Source organism: Rattus norvegicus, chromosome 13 (genome assembly GCF_036323735.1).
Source record: "Rattus norvegicus strain BN/NHsdMcwi chromosome 13, GRCr8, whole genome shotgun sequence".
NCBI classification, from domain to species: Eukaryota; Metazoa; Chordata; class Mammalia; order Rodentia; family Muridae; genus Rattus; species Rattus norvegicus.
This window is the reverse complement of record NC_086031.1, coordinates 85,103,518-85,128,130: the sequence shown is the minus strand read 5'-3', so window position 1 is coordinate 85,128,130 and position 24,613 is coordinate 85,103,518. Positions and strand designations below refer to the sequence as shown.

Genomic DNA, 24,613 nt, shown 5'->3' with positions numbered 1-24,613 from the left:
GCTCAGTGAGTAAGAACACTTACTGTATAAACCTAAAGACCTGAGTTCAATCCCCAGAACCCATGTAAGAGTGGTAGGAGAGATGAACTCAGAAAATTGTCATCTGACCTCTACACATATACTGAGGCACATGCTCTCCCTCCTGCCCTCCCTCCCTCACAGCCCAAATAATAAATAAAATTAGATTGTAGGGAAATGGAATCTCAACTTCCTAATCGCCAGGATTCCCTGACCTCTCTCTCTTACACATAGTAGCGCTCAATGCATATTTGCTCAATTTAATTGATTTCTCCTTGAATCTTTACAAAATCCCCTGGGAGTCAGAATGATCCTTCTGCAAACAGAGGTATAAGACTGAATAAACAAATGAACTAACCACTCAACCTGTACAACCATTCTCCGAATGGTGGCTGTCTCCCCTGTGTGAAAGTGTCTGGTAAGGGAAACAAACATTAATGTTAGACCATGAGAGTATGTGTCCTAACTGAAACAAAATGCTAATTCACTACTATTTCAAAGAATATGGAGAAACAGGAGTCAGATGATTGTTCACTATCTCTCAGAGAGCCCAGCACCTCTAACTGCTGTGGGATTAACCACTGGGCAGGCTGCCTTTAAAAATGTCCACTCTTCTTCTTAATTGTATATCATCTTGACCTCTGATTTCACCTTCTGTTCTGTTTGTTACAATTTCAGTGATAACTCATGACATTTAAAGAGTAGGTGAGATGATGAAATCATGAAAACTAGCAGACCCTCATAAAATATTTTCTTTTGGAGGACATAAGTAGAAAGCTCCCCCAATGACAGCCCCCAATAGTTATGATGGGTACATAGGATAATTATCTACTGTTAGCACATAATTAACCTTTGAAGATGGGAGAAGCGACAGGTAGGTTTCCTCCTATACATGCGGGCCCCTGTGGAAATAGTAGGACAGTGGACTGGTCAGCCTGCTGTCATACCCAAACCTTGGTGTGTGCACATGTGTGAGTGTGTCCATGTGTAAGGATTTTATTAGGAAAAGAGCTAAGCCCAAATCTTCCCAGTTGCCTTTGTTAACTGAAGGAAAGACAAAGCCCTAAGGAAATAATTAAGCCTGTCAGATACCTCGGTTGATGAAGAAGAATGTGACAAGCTAAATGTAAAAGAGAAACTCCAAGTGCTAAGAAGCCAGGTCCCATGAGAGCCTTTGGTGCCTGGTGCCTGGCCTCCTGGTGTATCCAACCCCCGTGTTTACAGAAACCCCATTCCTCAAGAGTCCAGTGGCAGGATAAACAAACCTGCATCTCTTCTCTGAGACAGCAGCAAAATGTTTCTGATTCTGCATGCTTTCCTTCAGACCCAGGTCATATTTCTGCCAGTTCTCCTCACCTTCAGAAAAGTCACCTCTGTAATGGGCAGGTGAAATGCAGACCTGGGCAATGAAGTCATCCATGGCTTTGATCAGGACAAGATTCTCAAACCCGTGCTGACCTCCCGCTTCTACAAGCCCCACTCAGATTTCCACGTCAAACAGCTCCAGCTCCCTGAGGGAAGGGAGAGGAGTCAAGGCAAGGGTAGGACCAGCACCCACCCTGGTAGCAGGTTGTCCTCTGGAATTTGAGGTGAATCCTCCTTGGGATTCTGTTTTCTGCTGCTTCCCTGTAACTTGAGCCATCATCTGCCTTGTAATTCCTCTGAATCCTAAGACTGTTTCCTACTGTTTCTGTGTCTGTTGCCATGTCTCCATGTCTCTCTGCACTCCCACCCCTATCTTTCTCTCTCCCTATCCCTGCCACCTCTCTTTCTTCCTGTGCCTGTGTGTATGTGCACCCAGCACCTTTTATGTGTATTTTTGGGATTGAACTTAGGTTCAGTCACTTTACTTACTAAGCTATTGTCCAAACTCACTCACGTACCCCTCTCTCCCTCCCTCCTCTCACTCTTCTCTTTCATTCTGTCTGTCTTCCTTCCTTCCTTCCTTCCTTCCTTCCTTCCTTCCTTCCTTCCTTCCTGTTTTTTTGTCAGTCTGTCTTTCTGTGTTTTCCTTCCTTCCTTCCTTCCTTCCTTCCTTCCTTCCTTCCTTCCCTCCCTCCTTCCTTCCTCCCTCTCTGTTAACACACTCTTATAAAAGAAAGATGTTCCTCAACCTGTCTTGCCCTGCTGCTGCTAAGCTTCTTCACTAAATGCATTTGCTGTCTGTCTTTCCAAAACTCTCTTGAGCTTTTCAGCTCCTTCTAACTGGGTCTCCCAAGTCTGCACTGGGACCACACTGGACTCCAGTGATGTTGACACTAAGTCTCTTTCCATCTGCACCCTCTGTGATCTCTGAGCAACACTTGATGTGGCCCTTCAGTCCTCCTGAACCGTCCCTGAATCCATTGCTGTGGCCCTTCAGTCCTCCTGAACCGTCCCTGAATCCATTGATGTGGCCCTTCAGTCCTCCTGAACTGTCCCTGAATCCATTGCTGTGGCCCTTCAGTCCTCCTGAATCCATTGCTGTGGCCCTTCAGTCCTCCTAAACCATCCCTGAATCCACTGATGTGGCCCTTCAGTCCTCCTGAATCCATTGATGTGGCCCTTCAGTCCTCCTGAACCATCCCTAAATCCATTGCTGTGGCCCTTCAGTCCTCCTGAACCGTCCCTGAATCCATTGCTGTGGCCCTTCAGTCCTCCTGAACCATCCCTGAATCCATTGCTCTGGCCCTTCAGTCCTCCTGAACCATCCCTGAATCCATTGCTCTGGCCCTTCAGTCCTCCTGAACCGTCCCTGAATCCATTGCTCTTGTGGCGCTCATCTGCTTCCTTCCCGCTCTCCTAGTCTTTCCTCTGCTGACTCCTCTTCTACTCTCTACATAAATAGAGACTGTTAATGAGTTCTCTTAGTAATCCCTGTTAGGAGTTAAATGGGAGAAGAGGATCCATGGATGTAGCCTTTCCACCCAGCAAGCCCCAGGTCCTGACTCCCACTGTGCACCCACACATTTTATGTTGTGGCAGCCTCTTTATTAGCAAGCCTTTTGTTACTATCCTCCTCCAAGCCATTTATCATACTGACTTCAGCTACCACATTACCCTGCTCAGAACCCCACCAGCAGCCTCAGTTCCTGAGGTAAGCTCTGAGTTACTCAACTGGCGTCACCATTATCAGTGCTGATAATCTTCTTGTTCAGCTCCTACACGTCCTTGGCATGCCCTGGTGCTTCCTGCCCATGAATGGACAGCATCTCCTGACTCTGTTCCTCTCCACAGTCAGTGTCTAGTGTAAGGAGAGTTCCCTTCTGTTTCTGTGATTGACAGCTTTCCATGGTCGCCACCATGCTTTCCCTCCAGCTCTTCCCACCATGGTCCCTGCCTAGAGAGATTACCTTTTATGAATTCATTATGAATTTCCTGCAGTGGGGCACACGGTTTTCTCTGGATTCTGAAAATTTCCATCATCCCTTAGATCTTAGGGTGCTGAAGATGCTCAGGAGACCCGCTCTGTCCTCGGGGATGGCCCCATACTCTGCCCTGTCCTTTATCAATAGTTCCTCAGACTTTTCAAGTAATGCACCTGCTTTTAGGACCCTGACTGAGGTGCCCACACCTGTAGTGTGGCATATTTTGTGTGCCTGGCCCTTGAAGGATCCCCAGTTGCTAGTTAACTGGCCCTTTGGGAAGGTTTAGCCATTAGAACTGCTTGACCCTATGACCTCCAGTGTCGGTTGCTTCTTGGATTTCTGGAAAGCCAACACAGGCTGAGCAAGAAGAGAAGGGTCTAGGTGGCAGAAGAGTAGTGTCAGAGAGCCAGGTTAAAGAAGATGCTTGGTGCAGAAGAAAGATTGAGTGGGACTAGAGAGGAGAAGGCGGTTGAACCAGATGACCCTGAGCTGATCAAGAAAAGATGTTAGGAGACAGTTGGGGGAACCTATGAAGAGCCTACAAAATAGCAAAAAGAGACACACATTCACAGTCTAATTGTATAATCTTATTCTCTGAATAATACAATGGGTCTCTTCTCCCATTTCCAATTGAAACTACCAAGTCTCAGAGTGTTGCTTTGCTTGAAATGGTAGAGCTGCTGTGTCGCATGTGGCAGTTGTTGGATCTGCTATTTCTCTACAACATGGGAGTCTCAGTGTACATATGGGGAGCCCAGGGGCAAAGGTGTACACTTTTGTGTATGATTTTTTTCACTGGAAATACCTATCACATGCCTCTCTCCATGGGATACTCGAAGGACCACGTTCACTGTCTTGCAAACAAGAGGGAAAACTGCCTATGAAGAATGGAGAGGAGTCTGCAATGTAGGCCCTCAACATGTACCAATCAGAGTAGAGCTACCGCTTTTCTCTCTGCTTTCTGCTTCCGGCTGGAAATCCTGTTTCTGAAAAAGAGTCTTCAGGAAGTGTGAGCACCCTGAGATGTAGAGAAAAAGCAAGGGTTACCCTGGGCAAACATGAGCAAGCTTGGTGTATCGACAGCGTTGACTTTTATCTGTGACAAAATAGTTGGGAACAAAAACTGTGACCAAGCCTTCCGTTCAAGCCCTACTGGCTCCACTGCCTTTACCGGCTCCTGCTTCCTGTGTCAAAGCAGGAAGATATGACAGAAGGGCAAACTGAGAGGCTTCTCCCTTTGTGGCAGCCAGGAAGCAAAGAAAGGAGGCTTGGAGAGAGAGGCAGTGAGGAAAGAAGGGAGAGGAAGAAGGGACTGGGAGCAGGATGTCCTTCCAGGACATGTCCCCAATGACCTGCTTCTTCCAGCTTGGTTCAACCTCTACGTTTCTGTCATCTCCCCATGACGTCATCGATTTATGGATCATATAACATAATATAATAATATTTAGAGATTATGAGTGGATGATTCTTCACAAGGTTTGGGTTCTCACGATCAAGTTACCTCTGGATTCTGCTTCAGGACCAGGCCCCCGACACCTGAGCCTTTGGGAGATCCTGCATATGCAAATGCTAATACCGCCTTAGAGGGAAGAGAATTGGTTGGTTGTATAAGTGGATTTGGGTCTTGACAGCCAACAGCAGGTGAAGTTATTTTTAAGACACCCTAAGTGTTGGAAAAGAGAGAAAGCTTTGAAGTACATGAAAAGGATTTTTGTATGGTTTTTTTTTAAAGGGATGCTGGGTCTTTTTCTTTCCTTTTGCCTGCTTGTCAAGTACAGAACAAGAGGAAATTAACTTATCACGCACTTGGCATTTAGGAAGGGCTGTGCGATACTTTGTGGTTGATTCAAGCAAAGCAGGGGAGATTTGAGTGGGACATAAGAAAGAACTTGTTAACAGCTGTGAAATTAAAACATAAATTAACTGCAGAGATAGGTCACGAGGGTGCTTTAACTAGACTTTCAAAAAGCAACTATACATTTGTCCGCTCTTGGTACATTTTCAAAACTCAGTAGAGTGTTTACTTCTTTCTCCCAGTGCACAGTAGATATTTTGCAACAGTAGTAGAAATATTTATATATTTGTTCCTTGAAGGGACCTTATAAGCCATCCCCGTGTCTGTATTTCTGTGCCTGCAGTCAAGGCAGTTAAGGAGAATGTGTCTGACTATCAAAGTTTCTTCTTGCCCTGGGACCCCAGACTTCCTTCTACAGGTTACTGTGGCAGGTGACATATATTCCATTCATAGTGACAAGCAGATAGTGGACAATGTTACAATACCTACATATCATACGAAAGTTCTATGAAGAACTTGTGGGCATCATTGCTGGGGTTTATCCCCTTCTCCCCCCAGGCATACTTCAGGCCAAATAGCAGCCCTGAGAAAACAAAATCTGAGGAAATCCTGCTTCTGTTTTGAGCTCGGGGGATGAAAAAGATGGAAATCAAAGTCACTGCTAATAAAGAAAAGCAGCCAAAATGATAATGAACACCGTAAGTCCAGGGGAAGGAAAAAGATAAGCAGACCAACCCAGTGATAAGAGAGAAAAACGATCAATGCAGAGGAAGGTCAATGTTATCCTAAGATTACTCTAACAATTAATAAGTGGCATGGGAGAAAGTGTGAGACAACCCCAGGCAGGCATCTGGAAATGTACTGACGCTGAAACACTGTGTGGGAAGAGAAAAAGACACCCCGTATCCAAGCAGCAGCGTCTGAGGGTGGGAGTGAGGGCTGTGTTTCTTCCTGCAGATTCTCTGTGTATTCTGTTGGCAAAGCATAGAGGACATTGGCCTCCCTCCAACCCAGCACCTGTTCTGAACTCTTCCCAGGGTCCTCCAAGGATAGCACATCCATGGGGGCTGGCTCGCCAAGCTCCTTTGAGATGTCTGAGGAATGCAGAGTCAAGGATCCCCCTCTTCACAGTTGAGCATCACAAACCTGGTCTGGAGCTGTTTTCTGGTTTACAGTTTTTCACCTCATACTTATTGTCCTGGAGATTTCCCTGAAGAAGATGACGTGATTATGTCTCTACCAATTGTAGGTTACATCGTCATCTCTTATCTTTTCTCCTGGGCTTTCATTCTCCTCTGTCCTGTTAGATGCCTTTTTGAGTTAGGAGTGCCCGTGTCTTACAGAACTTTCAGAGAAAAGTCTCGGTTCCTATTGTGATCCAAATGTGATTTGTCATTGACTCATCCCACTCCAAACTCAAGCAGCAGTTTGATCCCTAAAATACTGCGTTAATGGTATTGAGTGAAAACTTCACTGACAATAATGTTGAGGGGTGGGGTTTTAGAAAATAATTATATTATATTAGATCAGATTATGAGGGTAGAGCCCCCTAGCATAAAGTTCACAAGGTGCTTCATAAGGACAGGGAGTGACCAGAAGACATGCATTCTTTCTCCTATGGTAGACCCTTACCAGATCATATGCTATTATTCTGTTTACATTTCCAACCTCTAGTCTGTGAGCTATATAAATAAATCTGTTTTCCTTATAGACTGTGTTGCTATAGAGATCTCATCACATTACAGACTAATACAGTTTCATATTCGGGCTAACTTGTCCTACCTCTAAAGACAGTGATATTGGGAGAGCAAAGAATATGTTTCTTTGTACTTCACTTGATATTTCTAGGCTTACTTCCACAGTTTCAAATATTTGTACAGCATGGCCTACCGTTGCTTGTCATTGTCTAATATGGGCATTATTGCCACCCTGAACAATGTTGCTACTATTACCATTTCAAAGGTGAAGAATGAAGACTGAGAGAAGGAACCACGTTTCCTCAAAGGCCCTTGGCAGATCTAGACCTCTGGTCTCAGGGTCTGTGCTTATGGCAGCATTGGGATGGCTGGATGAGACCTGGGTGAGGGTAAGGTGAGACTAGGAAGGGGGTAGAGCCTTCTCTGTGAGTCTTGGATGGGGAGGAGCCTAAACACAGACCTGACAGGAAACCTGGCAGGTAGCATAAGACTTCCCACATTCTGTGCAGTCATGGAGTTCTAAACGCAGCAGACTCAGTGGAGACGTGAGGCATTGAATGAAGGATGCTAACACACTGATGGATATAGCCATCTTAATCAAGGTTCTACAGGAAACAGAGGCAACAAAATGAGCATGTGTCTATGCATGTATGTATACACATGCCTATGTACACATGCACACATGGGTATGCGTGCATGCCTGCATACACAAACACAGATATAATATAAAGAATTCACTCACGTCATTCTGCAGACTGAGAACTCCCAAGATCTGCACTTGGGAAGCTAGAGACCCAGGGAAGTTGATGACTGGTTCCAGCCTGAGTCTGAAGGCCTGAGAACTAGGAAAGCTGTAATATAACTTTCAGCCCAAAAGCTGATGTCTTAGTCCAAATCCAGCTATCAGAAAAGACCAATGCTACAGTAATGTTCAGGCAGGAGGAAGTCCCTTCTGATCAGACACTGTGTTCTTCAACTCAGGCCTTCACTTGAGGCCCACACACACTATGGAAGGCAATCTCCTTTGCCAAGTCCACTGTTTGAAACATTATCATCTCAGAGATAGACCCAGAACAGTGCCAGTCTCATGGCTCAACCAAGCTGACACATAAAGCCAAGTATGAGCACCCAATGCCACTGTAGAGTTCAGAGAGAAGGATGACATAGTAAGACATGGAATTATGGCTAGAGAGATGAGAACTTGAAGACTAAGGTATGGCATAGTTGATTCAAGGCTCCAGAATACAAAACTATCAAGAAAACCCACACAGCTGTGTGGGTCGTCACGGAGTGTCCACTGGAAAGTCCATATGGTGGAAGCAGGGCTTCAAAATGAGTGCAAGAGAAAAGCCTTGGGTGAGAGCGAGGAGCCTGGACACTAGACTCACGGGAACAGGGGTAAGTGAAGAAAAAGGTAGTGTATAGGGAAAAACTGTCAAAACCCCCCATCATCACTCTTTTGTTTCTTCTTCCTCCTGTCAAGTAGAAAACTGATGTTCACTTTAGAAACACTAGAACATACCCGACTTAGAACAGCATAATTTTATATCTATTATATATAATGGAATATATTATATTTAAATATATATTAATATATAAAGTATATGAAAATTATTTATATTATATAATATATAAATATAATTTATAATATATATTATATATAATATATATATGCAAGGTAAGGCATCTCCTTTTAGTGTGCCCATACTTCAGTCCCTTGAATCCTGAAGAGCACAATTCCAAAATAACCATTTGGTTGTCTTTGTAACATTAAGTAGCACATAGATGAGGTTATAAGAAGACATCCTGCCTTTTAAAGAGAGGACATCTAGGTCTAAGAACGGTAAAGAGTGGCTTTGTCATTACCCAGGGACAGAATCTGGAAGACATAGTTGAGCAGATGGTCTGTGAGAGGTTGGAAGAGGAAACAGTGACCGTTAGGAGCCAATCCTATAAGCCAGGTACTAGATGAGCTCGGAAAACCTGCCTCAGAGCAAATGTGTGGAAAAACGCTTTGAAGCTGTGAATTGACCACAGTGTGAGCTGTAACTAAAGAAAATGCAGGGATACTGTGGTGAAACTTCAGCTCGTAGGCTCAGAAAATAATCGCCATAAAATATTCGCTGTGGTGGTAGATGGCTTTATGAAAGTGCATTTGGTTCTGTGAACTGCATTTCAAGGAATCAATGACAACTTGTTATGTGTACAGAAAAGGTTAACAATGAAGTAACTCCTGTTTACTGAGCAAGCAGCTCATTGTGTGTGCGGCCTCGGGTTAAATGCAGTAGACTTATGTTAATACTTAGGTATTAAATAGAAGCCATTACTGTGATATTTTAGATGCAGGAACCAAAGGTTGTATCATTTAAGTGTCTTGCTTAAGCCCAACATCTAGGAAGCAGCAGATCTATGACTTGATCCTAGATCTTTCTCATCCCAAAGTTCATATTCTTTTCGCAGTTTCAACCCACCAGAGGAATAAGAGATTTGGAGATGGGGTAGTTGAACTACTGAAGAAGGCAGAGGAAATGTTTATCTTTAAAAGGAATTTAGAAGATAAATGTAAATGAGGTAGTTGGATGTAAGTGTTGAAGTCATTGTCAAGTGAGGAGAAGGTTTAGTTAAGGTCTCAGAGAAGACAACCACGGTGGCAAATACGAACGGAGTCTGAACAGCTGCGCTTATCAACCACTTTGTAAGTTAGTCCCCTGCATCCTTCCTTTCAGCTCTGGGAATGAGGGTCAGCAGTGTGACCACTCCCATTTCACAGCTACAGAGCAAGGAGCCAGAGCTGGGCGGAGATATGGCTAAGCACGGAATCCTTGCAGCTAGTCAACTGCAGTGCCTCGTTGAAATCTAGGTCTGTCCCACGCTAGGGGCAATGTTCCTACCCATTTTCCTTCACTGAATTCCTGTGGGTAGATTTCCAATCAACATAAGGTGACATTTCCAAATAGTGGGAACCTTCCCAAAAGGAATTAGATGCCTTTTCAGGGAGTGAATTACCGATCACTGACAATCTTGACTGGCGGAGATGTTGGGTTCCAAGCTTACTCTTTATGGTTGTTAGTTTGGCTGTTGTTGGTGGTAGTGGTGATGATGATGGTGGTGGTGGTGGTGGTGATGATGATGATGATGATGATGATGATGATGATGATGATGATGATGATGATGTTTTAATCTGAAATTCTACTTTATTCTATGACCATCACCCTCAACAGAAATACAAGTGTGTCTGTAAATTATTAGTCGAGGAAGTGGAGGGAAGTATTGGTGGTGAGTCTTATGGGTTGTTATTAGTTTTGTCTATTGAAGTCCAACAGGAAGATAAATACCAAGTGTAGTTTGCCCAAGATACTGTGTAGCTCTCACTCACTGTGGAACGTGTATGGATGTAAGATTCTGTACAGGTTCACTGTTGTAAATGAGTGACGGCTATAATTCTATGCATATAATGAAGGAAAGCAAGAGATCTTTGCATTTGAAGAGGAAACAAAGCCTTAAAAATTTTGGAATCATTACTACTTTAGCATCCTAACCTTATTGTGGTGAAAGGTAAGAAGATTGACCAGGACACTTTCTGGAAGCAGGTTCAGAACAATCCTAGTCTTAGGGATAAAGATAAAGACAGAGGGAGAAGGGGGGAGGAGGTAAATTCCTGAAATACATTTCTCTTCCCTTCCCTGTTTTGACCACCCCTTTATCCATAGTTCTTAAGCAAACGAAGTGTTGGAGAATGAGGTCTTGGTATGTTTTTCTGCATCTCAAAGTCTACAGCTGAGCCTTTAACTTCTAGTCTTAGTCCTTTGCTGAGGAATGAGATATGGTGAGAAAGCTTCCTCCTTCTTGGTTCTGCTGGTAGAAAGTTTCCTACATTAACTAAATAATTACTTCTGGCTACGCAGAGACTGTTTACCTTTTATAGCAACTCATGACACTTCTGAACTCAGATACAGCTAGCAGAGTGATCGCTAGAAAGTTACAGTTCAAAACGGAGCAATGGCTTCCGTGCAGAGGTTGTCACCAGATGGTCTGAAAAGGATCTTTGTCTATTAAGGTTACATTAACCTTAGCTCACCACTGCTCCTGCACTTTCCACACCTCTGTATCTTGTTGCTGTGCCGGTTCACATTCATCTTTGCTGTATCACTTTTAAATCCAGCTCTTGGTCCTTAGGGGTATTACATAATAAATTAAAGACTTGATTAAAGGAGTTTTATGTGCAATGCATCTGAACTGACTGGTCCTGACTTCCTGCAGAGAGAATGAGTAGCTGGGCAGACTACATTATAGGTTCTCATTAACGAGGGTGGGAATGCCTGTCTCTCACATGCCAGTCACTGTGCTGGCCCTGGGTGATGCCAAGCATGGGTCCTTAGTTCTTCAAAGAGTTTCTGTACAAATGTCATAGTGAGGTACATGTTATGACATGAATGAGCCATGGGGGTTTGAGCAGCTCAGACTGCTGAAGGGAAGAGGTTTCTCTGATCCAAGTCTTAAAGGATCCCCAGGGTGTCCCCAGGGATTAGGAACTCAAGATGTGTGCTACTGGTTCTATAGACCTGGGGAGGTCAGGACTCTGGGATGAGGTGCAAATAGGGAAGACCCTCCTTGTGAAGCGGTTTGGACTTTATCCTGCAGGCAGTAGGAAGCCTTTAAATGGTTTTAGGATAAAAATAGTGGAGTGTAACACATTTCTAAAACGATCACTGCTGGTGCTGTAAGGAATGGGTTGGCGGTAAGGTACGTAATAGACATCACGGGGGAAGATATTACAACAATCCAGATGAAAGATGAGAACGAAGGCAGACCAAGGAGATGAGAAAAACAAATGTAGAGACCCACTGGGAAGGTGTCCTGAGGAGCTTGGTCATGAGGAATGGGTACTGACTGCAGTGGAGAAAGGACTGAAGGCTGTTCCCTGTCCTACCTGGAGTGGACACTGTGTCACCAAGGTTGGGTGGGAGAGAATGACCGCAGGGGCTGAGTGTGAGAAAACTGAGAGTCTTCAGGAGGGAGGTTTTCTAGGGGAATAGCAGCCTGGGCCTGGTGTTCAGTTAGGAGAAACTGAAGTTCAGCTGTTGTATCGATATGAATACAGTTGGATATATTTAGAAGGCTAAGGGGATCCTACAAGCCCAGCAACCTCAGATTAGCTTGAACCACAACTCGTCATTTTTCAAGCCCTTCTGGCACCTTCTGTGTTCTGTAGGACTTGCGCTCTTTCTGGGTCCTCTTCCTGTAGTGCTTTTGCCCGGCAATCTCTGGGACTGCACTGAACATGTCATCTAGGTCTCTGCATGCCTGTGACATTGCTTGTCCATCCTTCCTAAGACAGCAGACTCCACCACACTCTGTCCCTTATTCTGCTGGATTTCACACCATAGCATGTTTTACTTGTGCTCCAACATCCACACGTAAGCCCTCTGAGCTCAGGAGTTCCCAGTGTCCTCTGTTGGGATGGCACCTGGCTACTTATGCTTTCAGACTCATGTGGTGAACATGTAGAAACCTGGTTTATGTAGAGGGGTTGGGAAATAGAGTCGCTATCACCAGGAGACCTGTAATAATGCAAATGTCTTTTGATTTCCCAACACGATCATGATTGTTAATTTTCCAGTTAACTTCTTTGGGAATAAATGTGATTAGGTCACAGAAAACTTGCATACATTTCTCTGGGTTTAATATAGATTTATTGCTCAGGCAAAGATGGGAACATTATTTTCCCTTTCCAACAGACAAGTTACCAAAATAGGTTTGCCACCTCGGCAGGAAGTCAATAATAATGTGGTCTCCACACCCTACCAAACCTGGAAGTCAGTCACAAGGACAGCCATGTTTGTTGAGCCTTGGAAAGTGCCTCCTACATAGTGGCTTTTTGATCCCACAGGAAAAGGACTTCCTCTGACAGCTTGGCATTAGTGAGCTCTGTCTTCTGACTCTCTGTGACCAGAGGTTTCCTGTTGACATGGGAATGCCACATTCAGTGTGTTTTTCTCTTGCTCTCTCTCCAGGATCTTCTATGTCTCTCATGACTCCCAAGACTTGAAAATCTTCAGCTATATCGCTCGAGATGGTGCCAGCAATATCTTCAGATGCAATGTCTTTAAATCCAAGAAGAAGGTAAAGGGACTGTTGTCCGGCCTCTGCTCTTTTTCTCTTATGGGCCCAGCACATATCTGTCATTGACTTGTTTCCCTATTGAAGGCGGAGGTGGATGTTTTAATAGCAGACCTGGCCGCACTGGGTTAGCCATCTGTCATTACTCCTATATGATGAAACCCTCTTTGATTTTAGAGTCGTCTGAACTTTGTACTTAGTCCACTGATTGATTGTCTTTTGAGAGAGGACCAGATAGACAGGACCAGCAATGATGCTGACCTTAGCTTGCAGTAGGAAAGAAGCATTAAGTAAAGTGATCCTTCACCCCAATCTTACATGTAAATCAGTGAGTCATCTGTATTAGTAAGTCATGACATGGGGACACCAGCTTAAGTTAGGGCATGATGTTAGTTGTCATGAGAAATTACTTTAATATGACAACCTTGACACTGAGTAAATGTAATTTTTATACTTCTGTAGAGGTGTCCCTTTTCTCTGCCATTTCTCTATGAACCTGACACACAAAACTAGGGTTTTGTGTGCCTCCCTAGGGAGTAGAAAATCTAGAATTTAGCCTACCCTCTTGTGGTAGTCCAGAATGGTGGTAAACTGATTGCTACCCCACTAAGTCTCAATTTCTTTGAAGATATATTGAGGATAGACAAAATTAGCATTTTCTTTAAAAAATGTCTTGTTAGCATATAGTAATTATATAATTATGCATAATAATGAGATTTATCATGACATTTCCATACATGGGCATAGTGTATTTCTGTCATCTTCATTCCAGGCATCCTGTCTTGTTCCCTTCCTGCTTTCTCTGATGCTCTAAAACCAGCATTTCCTAAAAATAAATGCATTTTTTAACATTTATCATCTAAAATTTTTCATGTTAAAATTACTGTATTTAAGTTCCTGAGAGGCCCCGAAGTTAGAGAAACCCCTTAAGTTCTTTATTCTAGCATTTCAGAAACTGATTTGGCTACAGAACCAGTTTCTTTTTCCATACAGTATATGTTAGTATCCTGGGAACTATTTTCCTTCAGAAGAAGCTTTGGAAAGCGATGCTGCTGTTTCTAAGGCCATACAGGTCTCCTCTTCTAGAGAGAAGCCATTCAGTCTGGCTTCCTGTGAGACTTCCAGTCCTCTTCCTGCGCATCCCATCGTATGCCTTAAACCTTCTGTCATAGATTTGTAGTTACTTCGTCATTATCAAATGGGAATAATATCTAACAAGGTCAAAGTTTACATATGCAAATGTCTCCTGACATATGATGGGGACGCTATCATAATATACTCATCTTAGATCGAAAATGTTATAAGCTGAAAATGTATTTAATATATCTAATATAGCATAGTTTATTGTTCAGCAGCATAGTACCTTGTGTGTGGACGATGGGCCGTTCCCAGGAGCTGTCATTGGCTGCCACTACCCAGTGTCAGAAGCATTTCCTACTGTATACTGTTAGTCCAGGAAAAGATCAAATTTTGAAGTATAATGAATAGATAGATAGATAGATAGATAGATAGATAGATAGATAGATAGATAGATAGATAGATGATAGATTTTACACTATTATATAGTAAAAAATTACCAAATCAAACCATCACAATTATTACTATATAGGTATTTTGTCATGCAGAGATTAGACATTGCTAATTTACCACACCCTCTGAGGAAATTTATGCCCTAACCCACTCTGTTTTCAGGCCTTTTGTTTATGTATTTATTTATTGTTTTCTTTCTTGCTTGCTTGGTTATACTGAAGATGGAGTTTGGAACTTTTACAAAGGGTCTATCATTGAGCTACATTTCCAGCTCTCAGGCCCCTTTCAAATACATCCTTGAATGGGCTAGAAAGTGCTAGAACTGCAAAGTACAGCAGTAGGAAATAGGAAGTAACCTCTTTGATGAAAAGGCGGACCCGTTGCCAGACTTAGCTTTTACATAGCCATACAGATGAAAGGGAAGAAATGTAAGGGGGCCATAGTCATCTGTATGAGAGGGCCGATGGGGACCGAAGCGGGAAGAAGGAGAGAAAATCAGCCCTAGTCACTGGAGATGTATGCTCATAGGGCCAGGAAGATGTAAGGCTCTGAAAAGGAGAGGAAGGGAATTCAAGGTGTCCCTGAGGATGTAACTTGTACTGTCTACAGTGTTGTCTGGCCTGCCACCCAAGAGTGAAATCCCCTTTCTCGTTGAGTTCTTACCTGTACAGTAATGACAGATTTGAGTTATGAGTAACACGTAGTCATTTACCAAGTGCACCCATTGTTTAATCTCAGTAATCTGTATAATGTGTGCATAAGGAAGGTTGAAACAAAACTACGTGTCTTCATTTCATATGTTAGTAAATGGATACTCACCCTATGTGACGTGCGAGGCTCTCCTAGAAGGGCAGGGGCTTGAACCAGAGAAACATGCAGAACCAAAGAGTTTTGGACAAGAAACATGGATAAAGGAGACCCTGGGCTCTGTTTGCCTTGCTGTGGGATCTACTCTGGTGGCACTGGCAGATTGGGTGACCTGCTGCCAAGCCAGAGTGAGAATGGCCTCCACCCCAAATGTGGCTCTTGGAATTAGGCACCAAATCAAGTTCCTGCTGCCCCAAGACAAGTCCTCTGCCTCCCTTCACTGCTGTTTGGTTTTGTTTTTTTTTTTCCCACACCTCATAGCTCTGACCTATGTCTCATTCTCTGACTCTTCTGTTTTCTGAATTCTTTTTCCCCTTACCTGCTGAGTCTGTGGCTCTTTGTGGGGTTGGTTCTCAGGCCCTATGCTGGCCTGTAGCCATGCAGCTAAAAGAATTATTTCCAGGCTGCCTGGACTGTGAGCTCTGTTGCTTCTGAACTCTAGACGGGAGGACCAGATTTCAAGCCAGGAAAGGGCAAAGAATTGTTCAACCAAGGAAACCCAATTCGGGAGGGGTGGGGGGTATGTCTGGGAGGCTTTGTACACCATCCTGGTTGGCCTCCCAATACGTGTTTAACTTTCTTACAAAGCACTTCTGGTTTCAGAGATAATAGCTTGGGAAGGAGTTTTAATTGGCAAATCATAGGTATACTTAAGAGATGGGGGGGGAAAGGGCTGAGGAAACGTGTATTTCAAGGATGTTTGTGAACCAATGGAGTCCTGTCAGATAACTGTTGATGGGAAGTCAGTAGACCCAGGAGGCAAGGAGGAAGGAAGGGAGAGAGCGAGCGAGCGAGAGAGAGAGAATATGAATGAGTTATATAACTAAGTCTGTAACCTTGGTCCCTCCCCAAGGCCACTCTGTAGTGTTGTTTACTGTAATCACTGCTTAGATATAAAAAAAAAAAAAAAGCTTTATTCTCTGAGTGCCCAAAATCAGTGTGACATAGATCCTCTGACCAGGACCTCCCATAGTGTCTTATATGGTTAATAGTGCTTTGCCCCCACTTGGTTGGCAGAAGTAAAGACCCAGGATAGTAAGTTATGCCTGGTCACATGCTCAATGGATATGCCACTGAGATAGAACTAGGTAGGCTTCCTGCTTCCCGGCTCAGGGCTGTGACCATTCCTCATGTGGCATGAAGTATGAAACTCCAGGAGCTTCTTTGGGCTCGAGTTTTCTCCAGCCATCAGATAAGGCGTGTTGGGAACGCTGGTTGTTGTGTCTGCTGTGCATTGGTGGTGATGATCTCTAGGGAGCAAATTCTGCATGCGGATTGGGGTAAAGCAGTCCTAGCGCCCTTCCCACTGGTGCTAGGACAGAGTGAGAACTCTTGATGAAGACGCCCTAATAACCTGGTATTTCCTGTGCCTCCCCCCTTGTGGGATATGAAGATACTGTCATTTGCAGGGCTCTTCTCATCTTGAGCAGTCTCTTGCCTGCTCTCTCTACCAGTCCTGAAGTGTGGATGTCACCCTCCTGTCATTTCTTCACAGCCCCAGGAGGACGCATTCCATGCACACGGGTGTCCTTATTAGCACATCACCACGGGAGCTGTTAGTGGTTAGCAGGAGCTGCAGGGAGCTCCACAAACCAACCAACGGCAAAGGCCGCTCCTTGAAATCATTTTTTTCTTCTGCAGTCACAGTTCAGTTGGCTTGGGTAAGAAGTCAGTTCGTCTTGTCATGCTTTTATCAACAAACTGGGGTCCACGGCTGTAAAACTGAACTGTCGTTTAGCGTTTACAGTAGATTTGGAAGGATGGTGACGGTCCTATGCTAAAGCGTGACACGTGTCTGGTGACACTTGGAAAGGTGAGTTACATCGTCCATTGTTCCCCAGATGCTTACTGACAGTACTGAGATGACAGCTTAGTCTTGGAAACTCTATGATATATTATCTCCTGTCAGTGTTGAAAGTCAGATCCACTCTAAAAGTAAACTTTCTATACTAGGCAATAATTTATTTTCTGAGGCAGCCCCTCTATCAGAGTATATAAAAAAGCCATCGGTAATGTGGTAGACAAAAAATCCTGACCCAATTATCATTTTGAACCCTTAGCACCTTACATGCAGAGGTCCATGTATAAATATACGCATTCTCCAGTTTATTAATCTTTTGATAACTGTAAGCTAAAGGTACCTTCATTTTATTTAGCATATATGGAGTGGTGTTTATGTTCATGCAGAGGCCAGGGGTCAACTTTGGTGTCATTCCTCAGAGGCCATCCAGTTTGTTTTCTGAAGCAGAGTCTCTTCATTATCTTGGAACTTAGGCTAGGCTGGCTGACCAGCAAGCCCTGGGGATATGCCTGTCACGATCTCCCCAGTGCTGAAATTAAATATGAACTTGGGCCACCATGTCTCATGCGCTTGCTCGCTCTCTCTCTCTCTCTCTCCCTCCCTCCCTCCCTCTCTCTCTCTCCCTCTCCCTTTCCTGCTCTGTGTGTGTGTGTGTGTGTGTGTGTGTGTGTGTGTGTGTGTGTGTGTTTTATAGTCTGAGAATCAAACTCAGGCCTCAAGCCTATGTGGCAAACTCTTTACCAGCTATTTCCTTGACTCCTTGCTGAGATAGCTTTAAGCAACGCATTAAAGAAACATGGGTATTCAGTTCTATTTTTGTTAAGATTCTGAGGTAGTTTGAGTGCCACATGAAGGCATTGTATTTTATTGCTGTGGCAGATGAGAATTATAAAATTCATTCCATGACTGACTTCATGGAAGTCAATTCACTGGAACTCAGAAGTCCTTAGACCAATCCCCAGTGCCCAGAAGATGAAGACGTGGGTGTACACAAAGCAGAGAAGAGAGATGGCGGCCCGTAGCCAAGCTTCTTGACAGAGCGCTCTCTTGCTCTTCTTCCTTTTTCTCCTTGTGGGCAGCTTCACCTTCTCTCCATCCCCTGTGCACCTTGCACTTTGTGCTTTTGTTCTGTGCTTTCCTTATGCATCTGGTGGCTCTTTAATCATCTCCACAAACTGTAAACAGAGCTTCTTCCCGGCAGTGAAATTCGCAAAGGCACCGGCAGTTATCGCATCAACTTTAGGATCTGACTAATCAAACCATGCTTTACATGTGTGCACAGCACGGCAGAGACTCCCAGGTGTACACAGCCAACCAGTAGCAGGCTCGCTTAGACCGAGAGGATGAAATGATCTTATAAATGGTTTTTCTGTGGACCAATCAAGTGTAGGAATCAACACTTGACTTCTGTCTTCCTAAAGCTTGTACCAATAGACTATACTAGGCTTTGTGTACTTTTCAGCAGATCGCATGGGTCACAGAGAATAGTGTTGTCTTCATACACATTGCAGCACATCAGCAAATATTGACACCTGCCACGTTGGCGCCCACATTAGGCAGAATGAGGAGAATGGCTATTCGTTGCATCTTAACTTGGTTTGTGTACTAGGACGAGAGGTGTGCTAGGCTGGGAGAGGGCTTCTATCAGGAGCATAGAGAGGTGATTTAAAGGAATACGGTGTGGTGGGAGCAGGTGCATATTGTTTTGACTTTGCTCCCTTGGCAGGCCTGTTTTCACCAAATTGCCTGTAATTGGCCCTTCCAACGAGTGTCAGTGCTCTCCCTGTGATGCCGAGAGCCACTCTGAGGCTAAATATTCCTTTCCAGCTCAGAAAACATCAAAGCCGCCAGACCCAAGCTAATCTCTATAACCACGAGGCCACACATGCTTTGAGCTGCTAAGGGAAAGTGTCTGCTGGGCAGGAAGATCTGGTCCATGTGCCACCCAGCACTTTCAGGGGATTATGTAAAACTAAGCTGGATTTGTACAAAAATCATGCAGCATAATGATGGTTTTTTTTTCCCTCTCAAACTAGTAAATCCCAGAGAGTGGCCAGATCTCTGGAAGCTGGTAAAGACTGTCTTCCCAATAGTCCACTTGCTGACTCCACCGTGCATGAATGAATCTTTAAGCTTCCACTCTGATTTCCAAAGGTCATGAGATCTGGGTGGCTGCTTCCATGGTGACCCAGGAGACCTAAAGTATTCATGGCGGCCTCTGAAAGAGTTTGTTTTAAAGCTTCTCTTTAGCCATCCTCTCCCTCTTAGGTTCAGACATGGCCCACTATTAAGTCCCAACATGTATGGCTCCCGCATTTCAGGGCAGCACACAGCACCAGTTTTCTTGCCTAGGATCACCAAGTGGGGTTAGCCTATAGAAAGGAACCCACAGGACTGTGTGTAGAGAATGGCTGTGAGAAAATCAGTCTGCTAGGTGCACAGCCCCTGCTGGCTGGCTTCCAGTAATTGCTGTACTACCAAGACTGTCTTAGAAAGTCCTCTAAAAAGACTTTTCAGTAGTGGCAGAGGAGAGTCTTAAAGGTCAACGGGCATCTAGGCTCAACATAGTCTTTGATGCCTACCTATATTGGGAGCTACCTAGCTGCTTGTTTTTCTTTGTTCGTTTTTGTTTTGTTTTATGGCTTTTGGCAAGAATTATTCACCGAAGGGGTTTTATTTTTGACCATCTCTTAAGGATATGGCCTTTTCCTGGGCTGTTTAACCCATGCCCATAAGATGAGATATATGCGGTTTGAGAATATTTGGAGGTTTCGGCTCCATGACAGAATGCTTGCCTAACATGCATGCGGTCCTGTGTTTGAGTTCCAACATGGCAGAAAAGGAACAGATCTTGGGTCTTCTGGAAGAGTGAGAAAGAACTCTTACTCACTGAGCCACCTCTTCATCCCTCTCCTCATTTTTAATGAAGTCAAGGAAAGTCATCCTGCTGATGAACTTTCCTCTGAGCATGGGTTACACTGTAAATAGGCCATGGGCAAATGGATGTTAGTACTGACAGCTGTGGGGGGCTCCTCAGAGCACTAGTTCTCCTTCACCTTACACGTGAGCTAAATAGGAAAGATCAGTAGGAGGTGGAACTCTGCTTCTGAGCCGCAGAGTGACGAATGGGAAAGACTACGTAGCCATAGAGGTATCTACTCACTCTGAAGCCTACTAGGTCACCACCTCAACAACACTGGGCTTCCCATCAAATATGCCGCCATGTCCTTTTACTGGGAGTGGAAACATAGCCTTTTTTAAAAGAGTAAGAGAAACTGAAATGAAGTCATTTGACACCAACTGTGCACATCTACGAGTTATAGTCACCCACTTCTTCCTGCATAGAAGTGGTTTGGCTAGCTCACAACTGAGGTCCATTTTGCCCTTAGGGGTTTTCCTCTTATGCTATGGGAAGAGACAGTGGCTACTGCCCTTTTGGCCCTAGGATATAATAGAAAAAGAGATTCTCTGAAATTCTTCACAATTCTGTTACTGATTAAAAAAAAAAAAACTATTGAGATCTACCTTTTTTCCTGACTTAATTAACCTTTGATGCAATGAATTTTATAATCAGAATATGTTTCTATTTCTATTGCATTATTTACGTGTGTGTGTGTGTGTGTGTGTGTGTGTGTGTGTGTGTGTGTGTGCACCCATACTCACCATGATATACATGTGAAAGTCAGCAGACAACTTGCAGAATTGGTTCTCAAGGTCAGTGAGTCCTTGAGATCAAACTCAGGTCATCTCCACTGAGCTGAGACAAGGTCTGAATATGCAACTGAGGGTGGCTTTGAACTCCTAATCCTCCTGCCTCCCTCTCAGCCACTGGGATTATAGTAATATGGCACTACATCTGCCAAAAATAAAGCATTTCTTGAGCACTGCTGCATGTAGGAGGCACTAGCTTTTAAAGTCCTGGCGTACAATTCTCCAGGCAGTGCATGAGATGCAGTGAGAGACACAGACTATTAATTCACACCCTCAGTAGCCTAGAGAAACTTAAGAGCTGAAAAACTCAAGGGGAGGCTAGAAGGACATCAGAGGCTGAGGGGACAACTTGCTGCTTCCAACATGAGGGAAGGCTCGCCCAGTATGGTCTTCATTTTCAGGGGACTCCAATAGAGCCGAGTCCATTGTTGATTCTAGAAAATACCCTCCAGTGTAAAAGTCCTGTTTGTATTAAGCATTAAAACCAGTGGGCATCCTTACAGCCATTTTGGCCTTCTAAACAGCTGGACCTGCACATGCGCCCGCACCTCTGTTCTTGCTGAAGGTGGCAGAATGGAGGGTAAGCCAGAATTCAGAGGCTCCTGTGCTCGGTTCTGAGCATCGTCCTTCATCCGCTGCGGATGCATGAGAGATAAAAGTCCTCTATAAAGGCTTTTCCACCCGCCCCAGCCTCTGATATAAATCCAAAAATAAGTTTATAAATCCTGCCCTTACTCCTGTCCAATCCTGTAGTCCGAGGACATGTTTGTGGACCTTTAAATTTTTAATATCTTAAAAGCTAGTTAATGGAGATGCCCGTGATTTATAGAGGTGGTGGACGTTGTACCGGGTCTTTCTTGGGAAAATTTGAGAGTTCATAGCAACACACCCAGGAGTGAACTTTGTTTCCTGTGTGCCTGCATCTTAAAGAGAGAAACTGAGTTTTATTTTACTGTGGGAACTATAGGAAACACTGACCAAGTCTTTGAAAATATTTACTCGGAATGAGATTTCTGGGTTGATTTCTATAAGAAAGTCACAAGATTAAACCCTTAGTCCTTACATGTTACTTAGTCTTACCCGTGTTTATTTCAAGAACTTAAAGCATTTAGCTTTTCTGCCTCATGTAAGGATGTGTAGGAGAGGAAAGTCTGCAAACATTAATTGGGGAAGGAGAGTGGAATCTTCCATGCAAGGGACATTGGCAGGCACAAGAAAGCCCACACATGCAGTGACTTGGTAAATGAGCTTTGCTGTGAAAGGCTGAGAAGCCATAGGCAGCCTGTTATTCTTTACAGAAAAGAGATAGGGAGGGAAAACCAGAGGATGGGCAAGGGGTCAGCACTGAGGCTGGTGTGCATCTTCTTTTCACCTGAGGGTTGACTTCCTAGTCCATCGTTCCAACCAGGAAGCATCTTTACGGTCAGAAGTAATGTAGATGCACGCATGAGCCCTCAGCAGCTGGACTTGCTGGCACTCAAACTACACAAAAGTAAGGCAGTAGGCATTCTAGTATAGAGGGAAGAGGTCTGTGACCCCCCCCCCCCTTAATTGAGGAACTAGGGACAATTTATGGTTTCTAAGGCAGAGGCAGTCAGCTTTCCTTAAAGGTGTAGCTCCTGGCAAAGTTGCCCACACTCCAATGGATGGCCCCACAGAAGTATATGGACAGCACAAATAATAGTTGATGGGTTATTAAAAGAGAGGAGGGGGTGTAAAGTTCAGAGAGGTAGGCAGATGGGGTAGACTGGAGAAGAGTTAGAGTAGTTAAGGTGAATACAGTCAAAATATATTGTATGAAAGTCTCAAATCATTTATTATTATTATTATTATTATTATCATTATTAAAAAGAGAGATGTAGAAAGTTGGCATGTTTGTCATTGATTTAGGTACCATGCCCTCCAAAGTACAGGTTCTCATGTTTCAGGAATAGGAAGGAGTTCAGGAATATAGTTGGGAGATACAGACAAATATCAACATCCTGAGATGCATAAGTGAATCAAAGGGTAACCCCAGCAGGAACCCTAGGCCTACCAAAGCACTGGAAATTAGTGCGATATCAGCTGCCTTGTTCTGTTAAACCCTACCTGCCTGGTAACATCACATGGGTGGGGGTGGGTCTTGAACACGATCAGCAGACCGTATGATGTCAATGCATAGTAGTCACACCCTAATCTGCTAGTGCTCAGTTTAAGCAGAAGGTAAAGTCTAGTGAAGGAGTCCACAGTTGATGATGGAGAGATGTTTGGCTTTCTTCACTCTGGGCTCTGAGATATTTTACACAGTTTTTCATTTTTCAATACTTGAAAGCAGGCGAGAGGTAATTAACCATTAAATCATACAAGCTGGTTAAACCAGTGGAAAACCTTTGAGACCTCACCCAGGGACCTCTCCTCCCTTCCCCCCAACCTGTGTCTTCTGGGTCTGGGAAGGTTTCTCTGCCCTTCTCCCTCTCCTTATTAAGTGGTAGAATCCTAGAAGACTAGGAGCCCTCCTAAAGGAAGAGGTTAAGTAGCAGAATAAAAGCCAGGAAGGAACTGCACCAAATCCCAGATCATCTTTGCTCACACTAGGGCCCTGAAGCTTCACTCCTAATTTCTTTGAGCAGCTTTATAGTTTCAACTCCTAACTCTAATCCATTTGAGTTAATGTCTACATGTGTTGTACGGTGGGAGTCTAATTCCTGCTTCCCCATGTGACTCTTTACTTATCCTAATATGATTGATTGAAGAGATTCTCCCCATTGTGCGTAGTCGGTGGACAGACCTGGGTATACAGTGTCTTAGAGAAAGGCTGGGAGAGACACTCTCTGCTGGCTGCCATGGGTGTGTGTGGCTGCCAGTCTTTGGGTGGTTCTGCAGTAGCCTTTGCCTTTCTAGCCCCATAGAGTGCTATCTATGGAAGCTCCTAGGAAACCTTATATTTGAAGTAAAATGATGGCCGAGACCCTCCTAGTTTGATGGGCTCATTGGACATTTGAGAGCAGCTGGTGACAGGTTCTGAAGGATCAGAACTACTTTTACACTGGAAGGGACAAATGAGGCCACGTCAGGTTGTTCTAAGTCCAGAATTGGAACACTTGCCTCTGGCACCTGTCTTCAGGTGAAGATTGCTTCAGAACTGGGGTGACTGATGTAGGTGCTATTTCTAGAGTACCTTTGCATCTGAGAAGTCTTGGATATTTCTGCCTCTTTGCTTCTCTAGCTGCCTAGGTTTCTGACCACCACACTGACCTGTTGTGTCTTTGTGGAATCTCTCCATCCTTCACTCTTTCCTTCTTCCTTCCCAGAGCCAAGCTATGAGAATCGTACGGACAGTGGGACAGGCCTTTGAGGTCTGCCACAAGTTGAGCCTGCAGCACACACAGCAGAATGCAGATGGCCAGGAAGATGGAGAGAGCGAGAGGAACAGCGATGGCTCAGGAGACCCAGGTAGGCACCATGACTGCAGAAGGAGAAGACCCAGGATAGAAAGGTGGACCGTACCCAGAGATCCAGTCTATTAAGTTACCTAAAAACTGATTCTAATCATTTCACCTTTACATCATGTGTGTTTCTTCCTTTTGTTCTCTTTTTGTCTATTTTAGCTTTGTGACAAGTTCTTACTGTGTGGCACAGACTGACCTTAGATGTGAACTCCCCTCGGCTTCCTGTCTGAGAGACGGTGTTAATGTGTTCCAATAACAACAGTCAGAAATAACATCCACTATGACTTCTTCTACAGAAA

At 44.2% G+C, this 24,613-nt stretch overlaps 1 protein-coding gene across 1 annotated transcript in view; it reads left to right on the top strand.

Moving 5' to 3' along the window:
* Positions 1–24,613, top strand: part of Nos1ap (nitric oxide synthase 1 adaptor protein) — a 273,184-nt gene that overhangs the window by 225,611 nt on the left and 22,960 nt on the right. The window contains exons 5-6 of the mRNA NM_138922.3: positions 12,872–12,980; positions 24,177–24,318. Of these exons, the coding sequence (NP_620277.2) occupies positions 12,872–12,980; positions 24,177–24,318 (251 nt within the window). The remainder of the gene's footprint in view (positions 1–12,871; positions 12,981–24,176; positions 24,319–24,613) is intronic.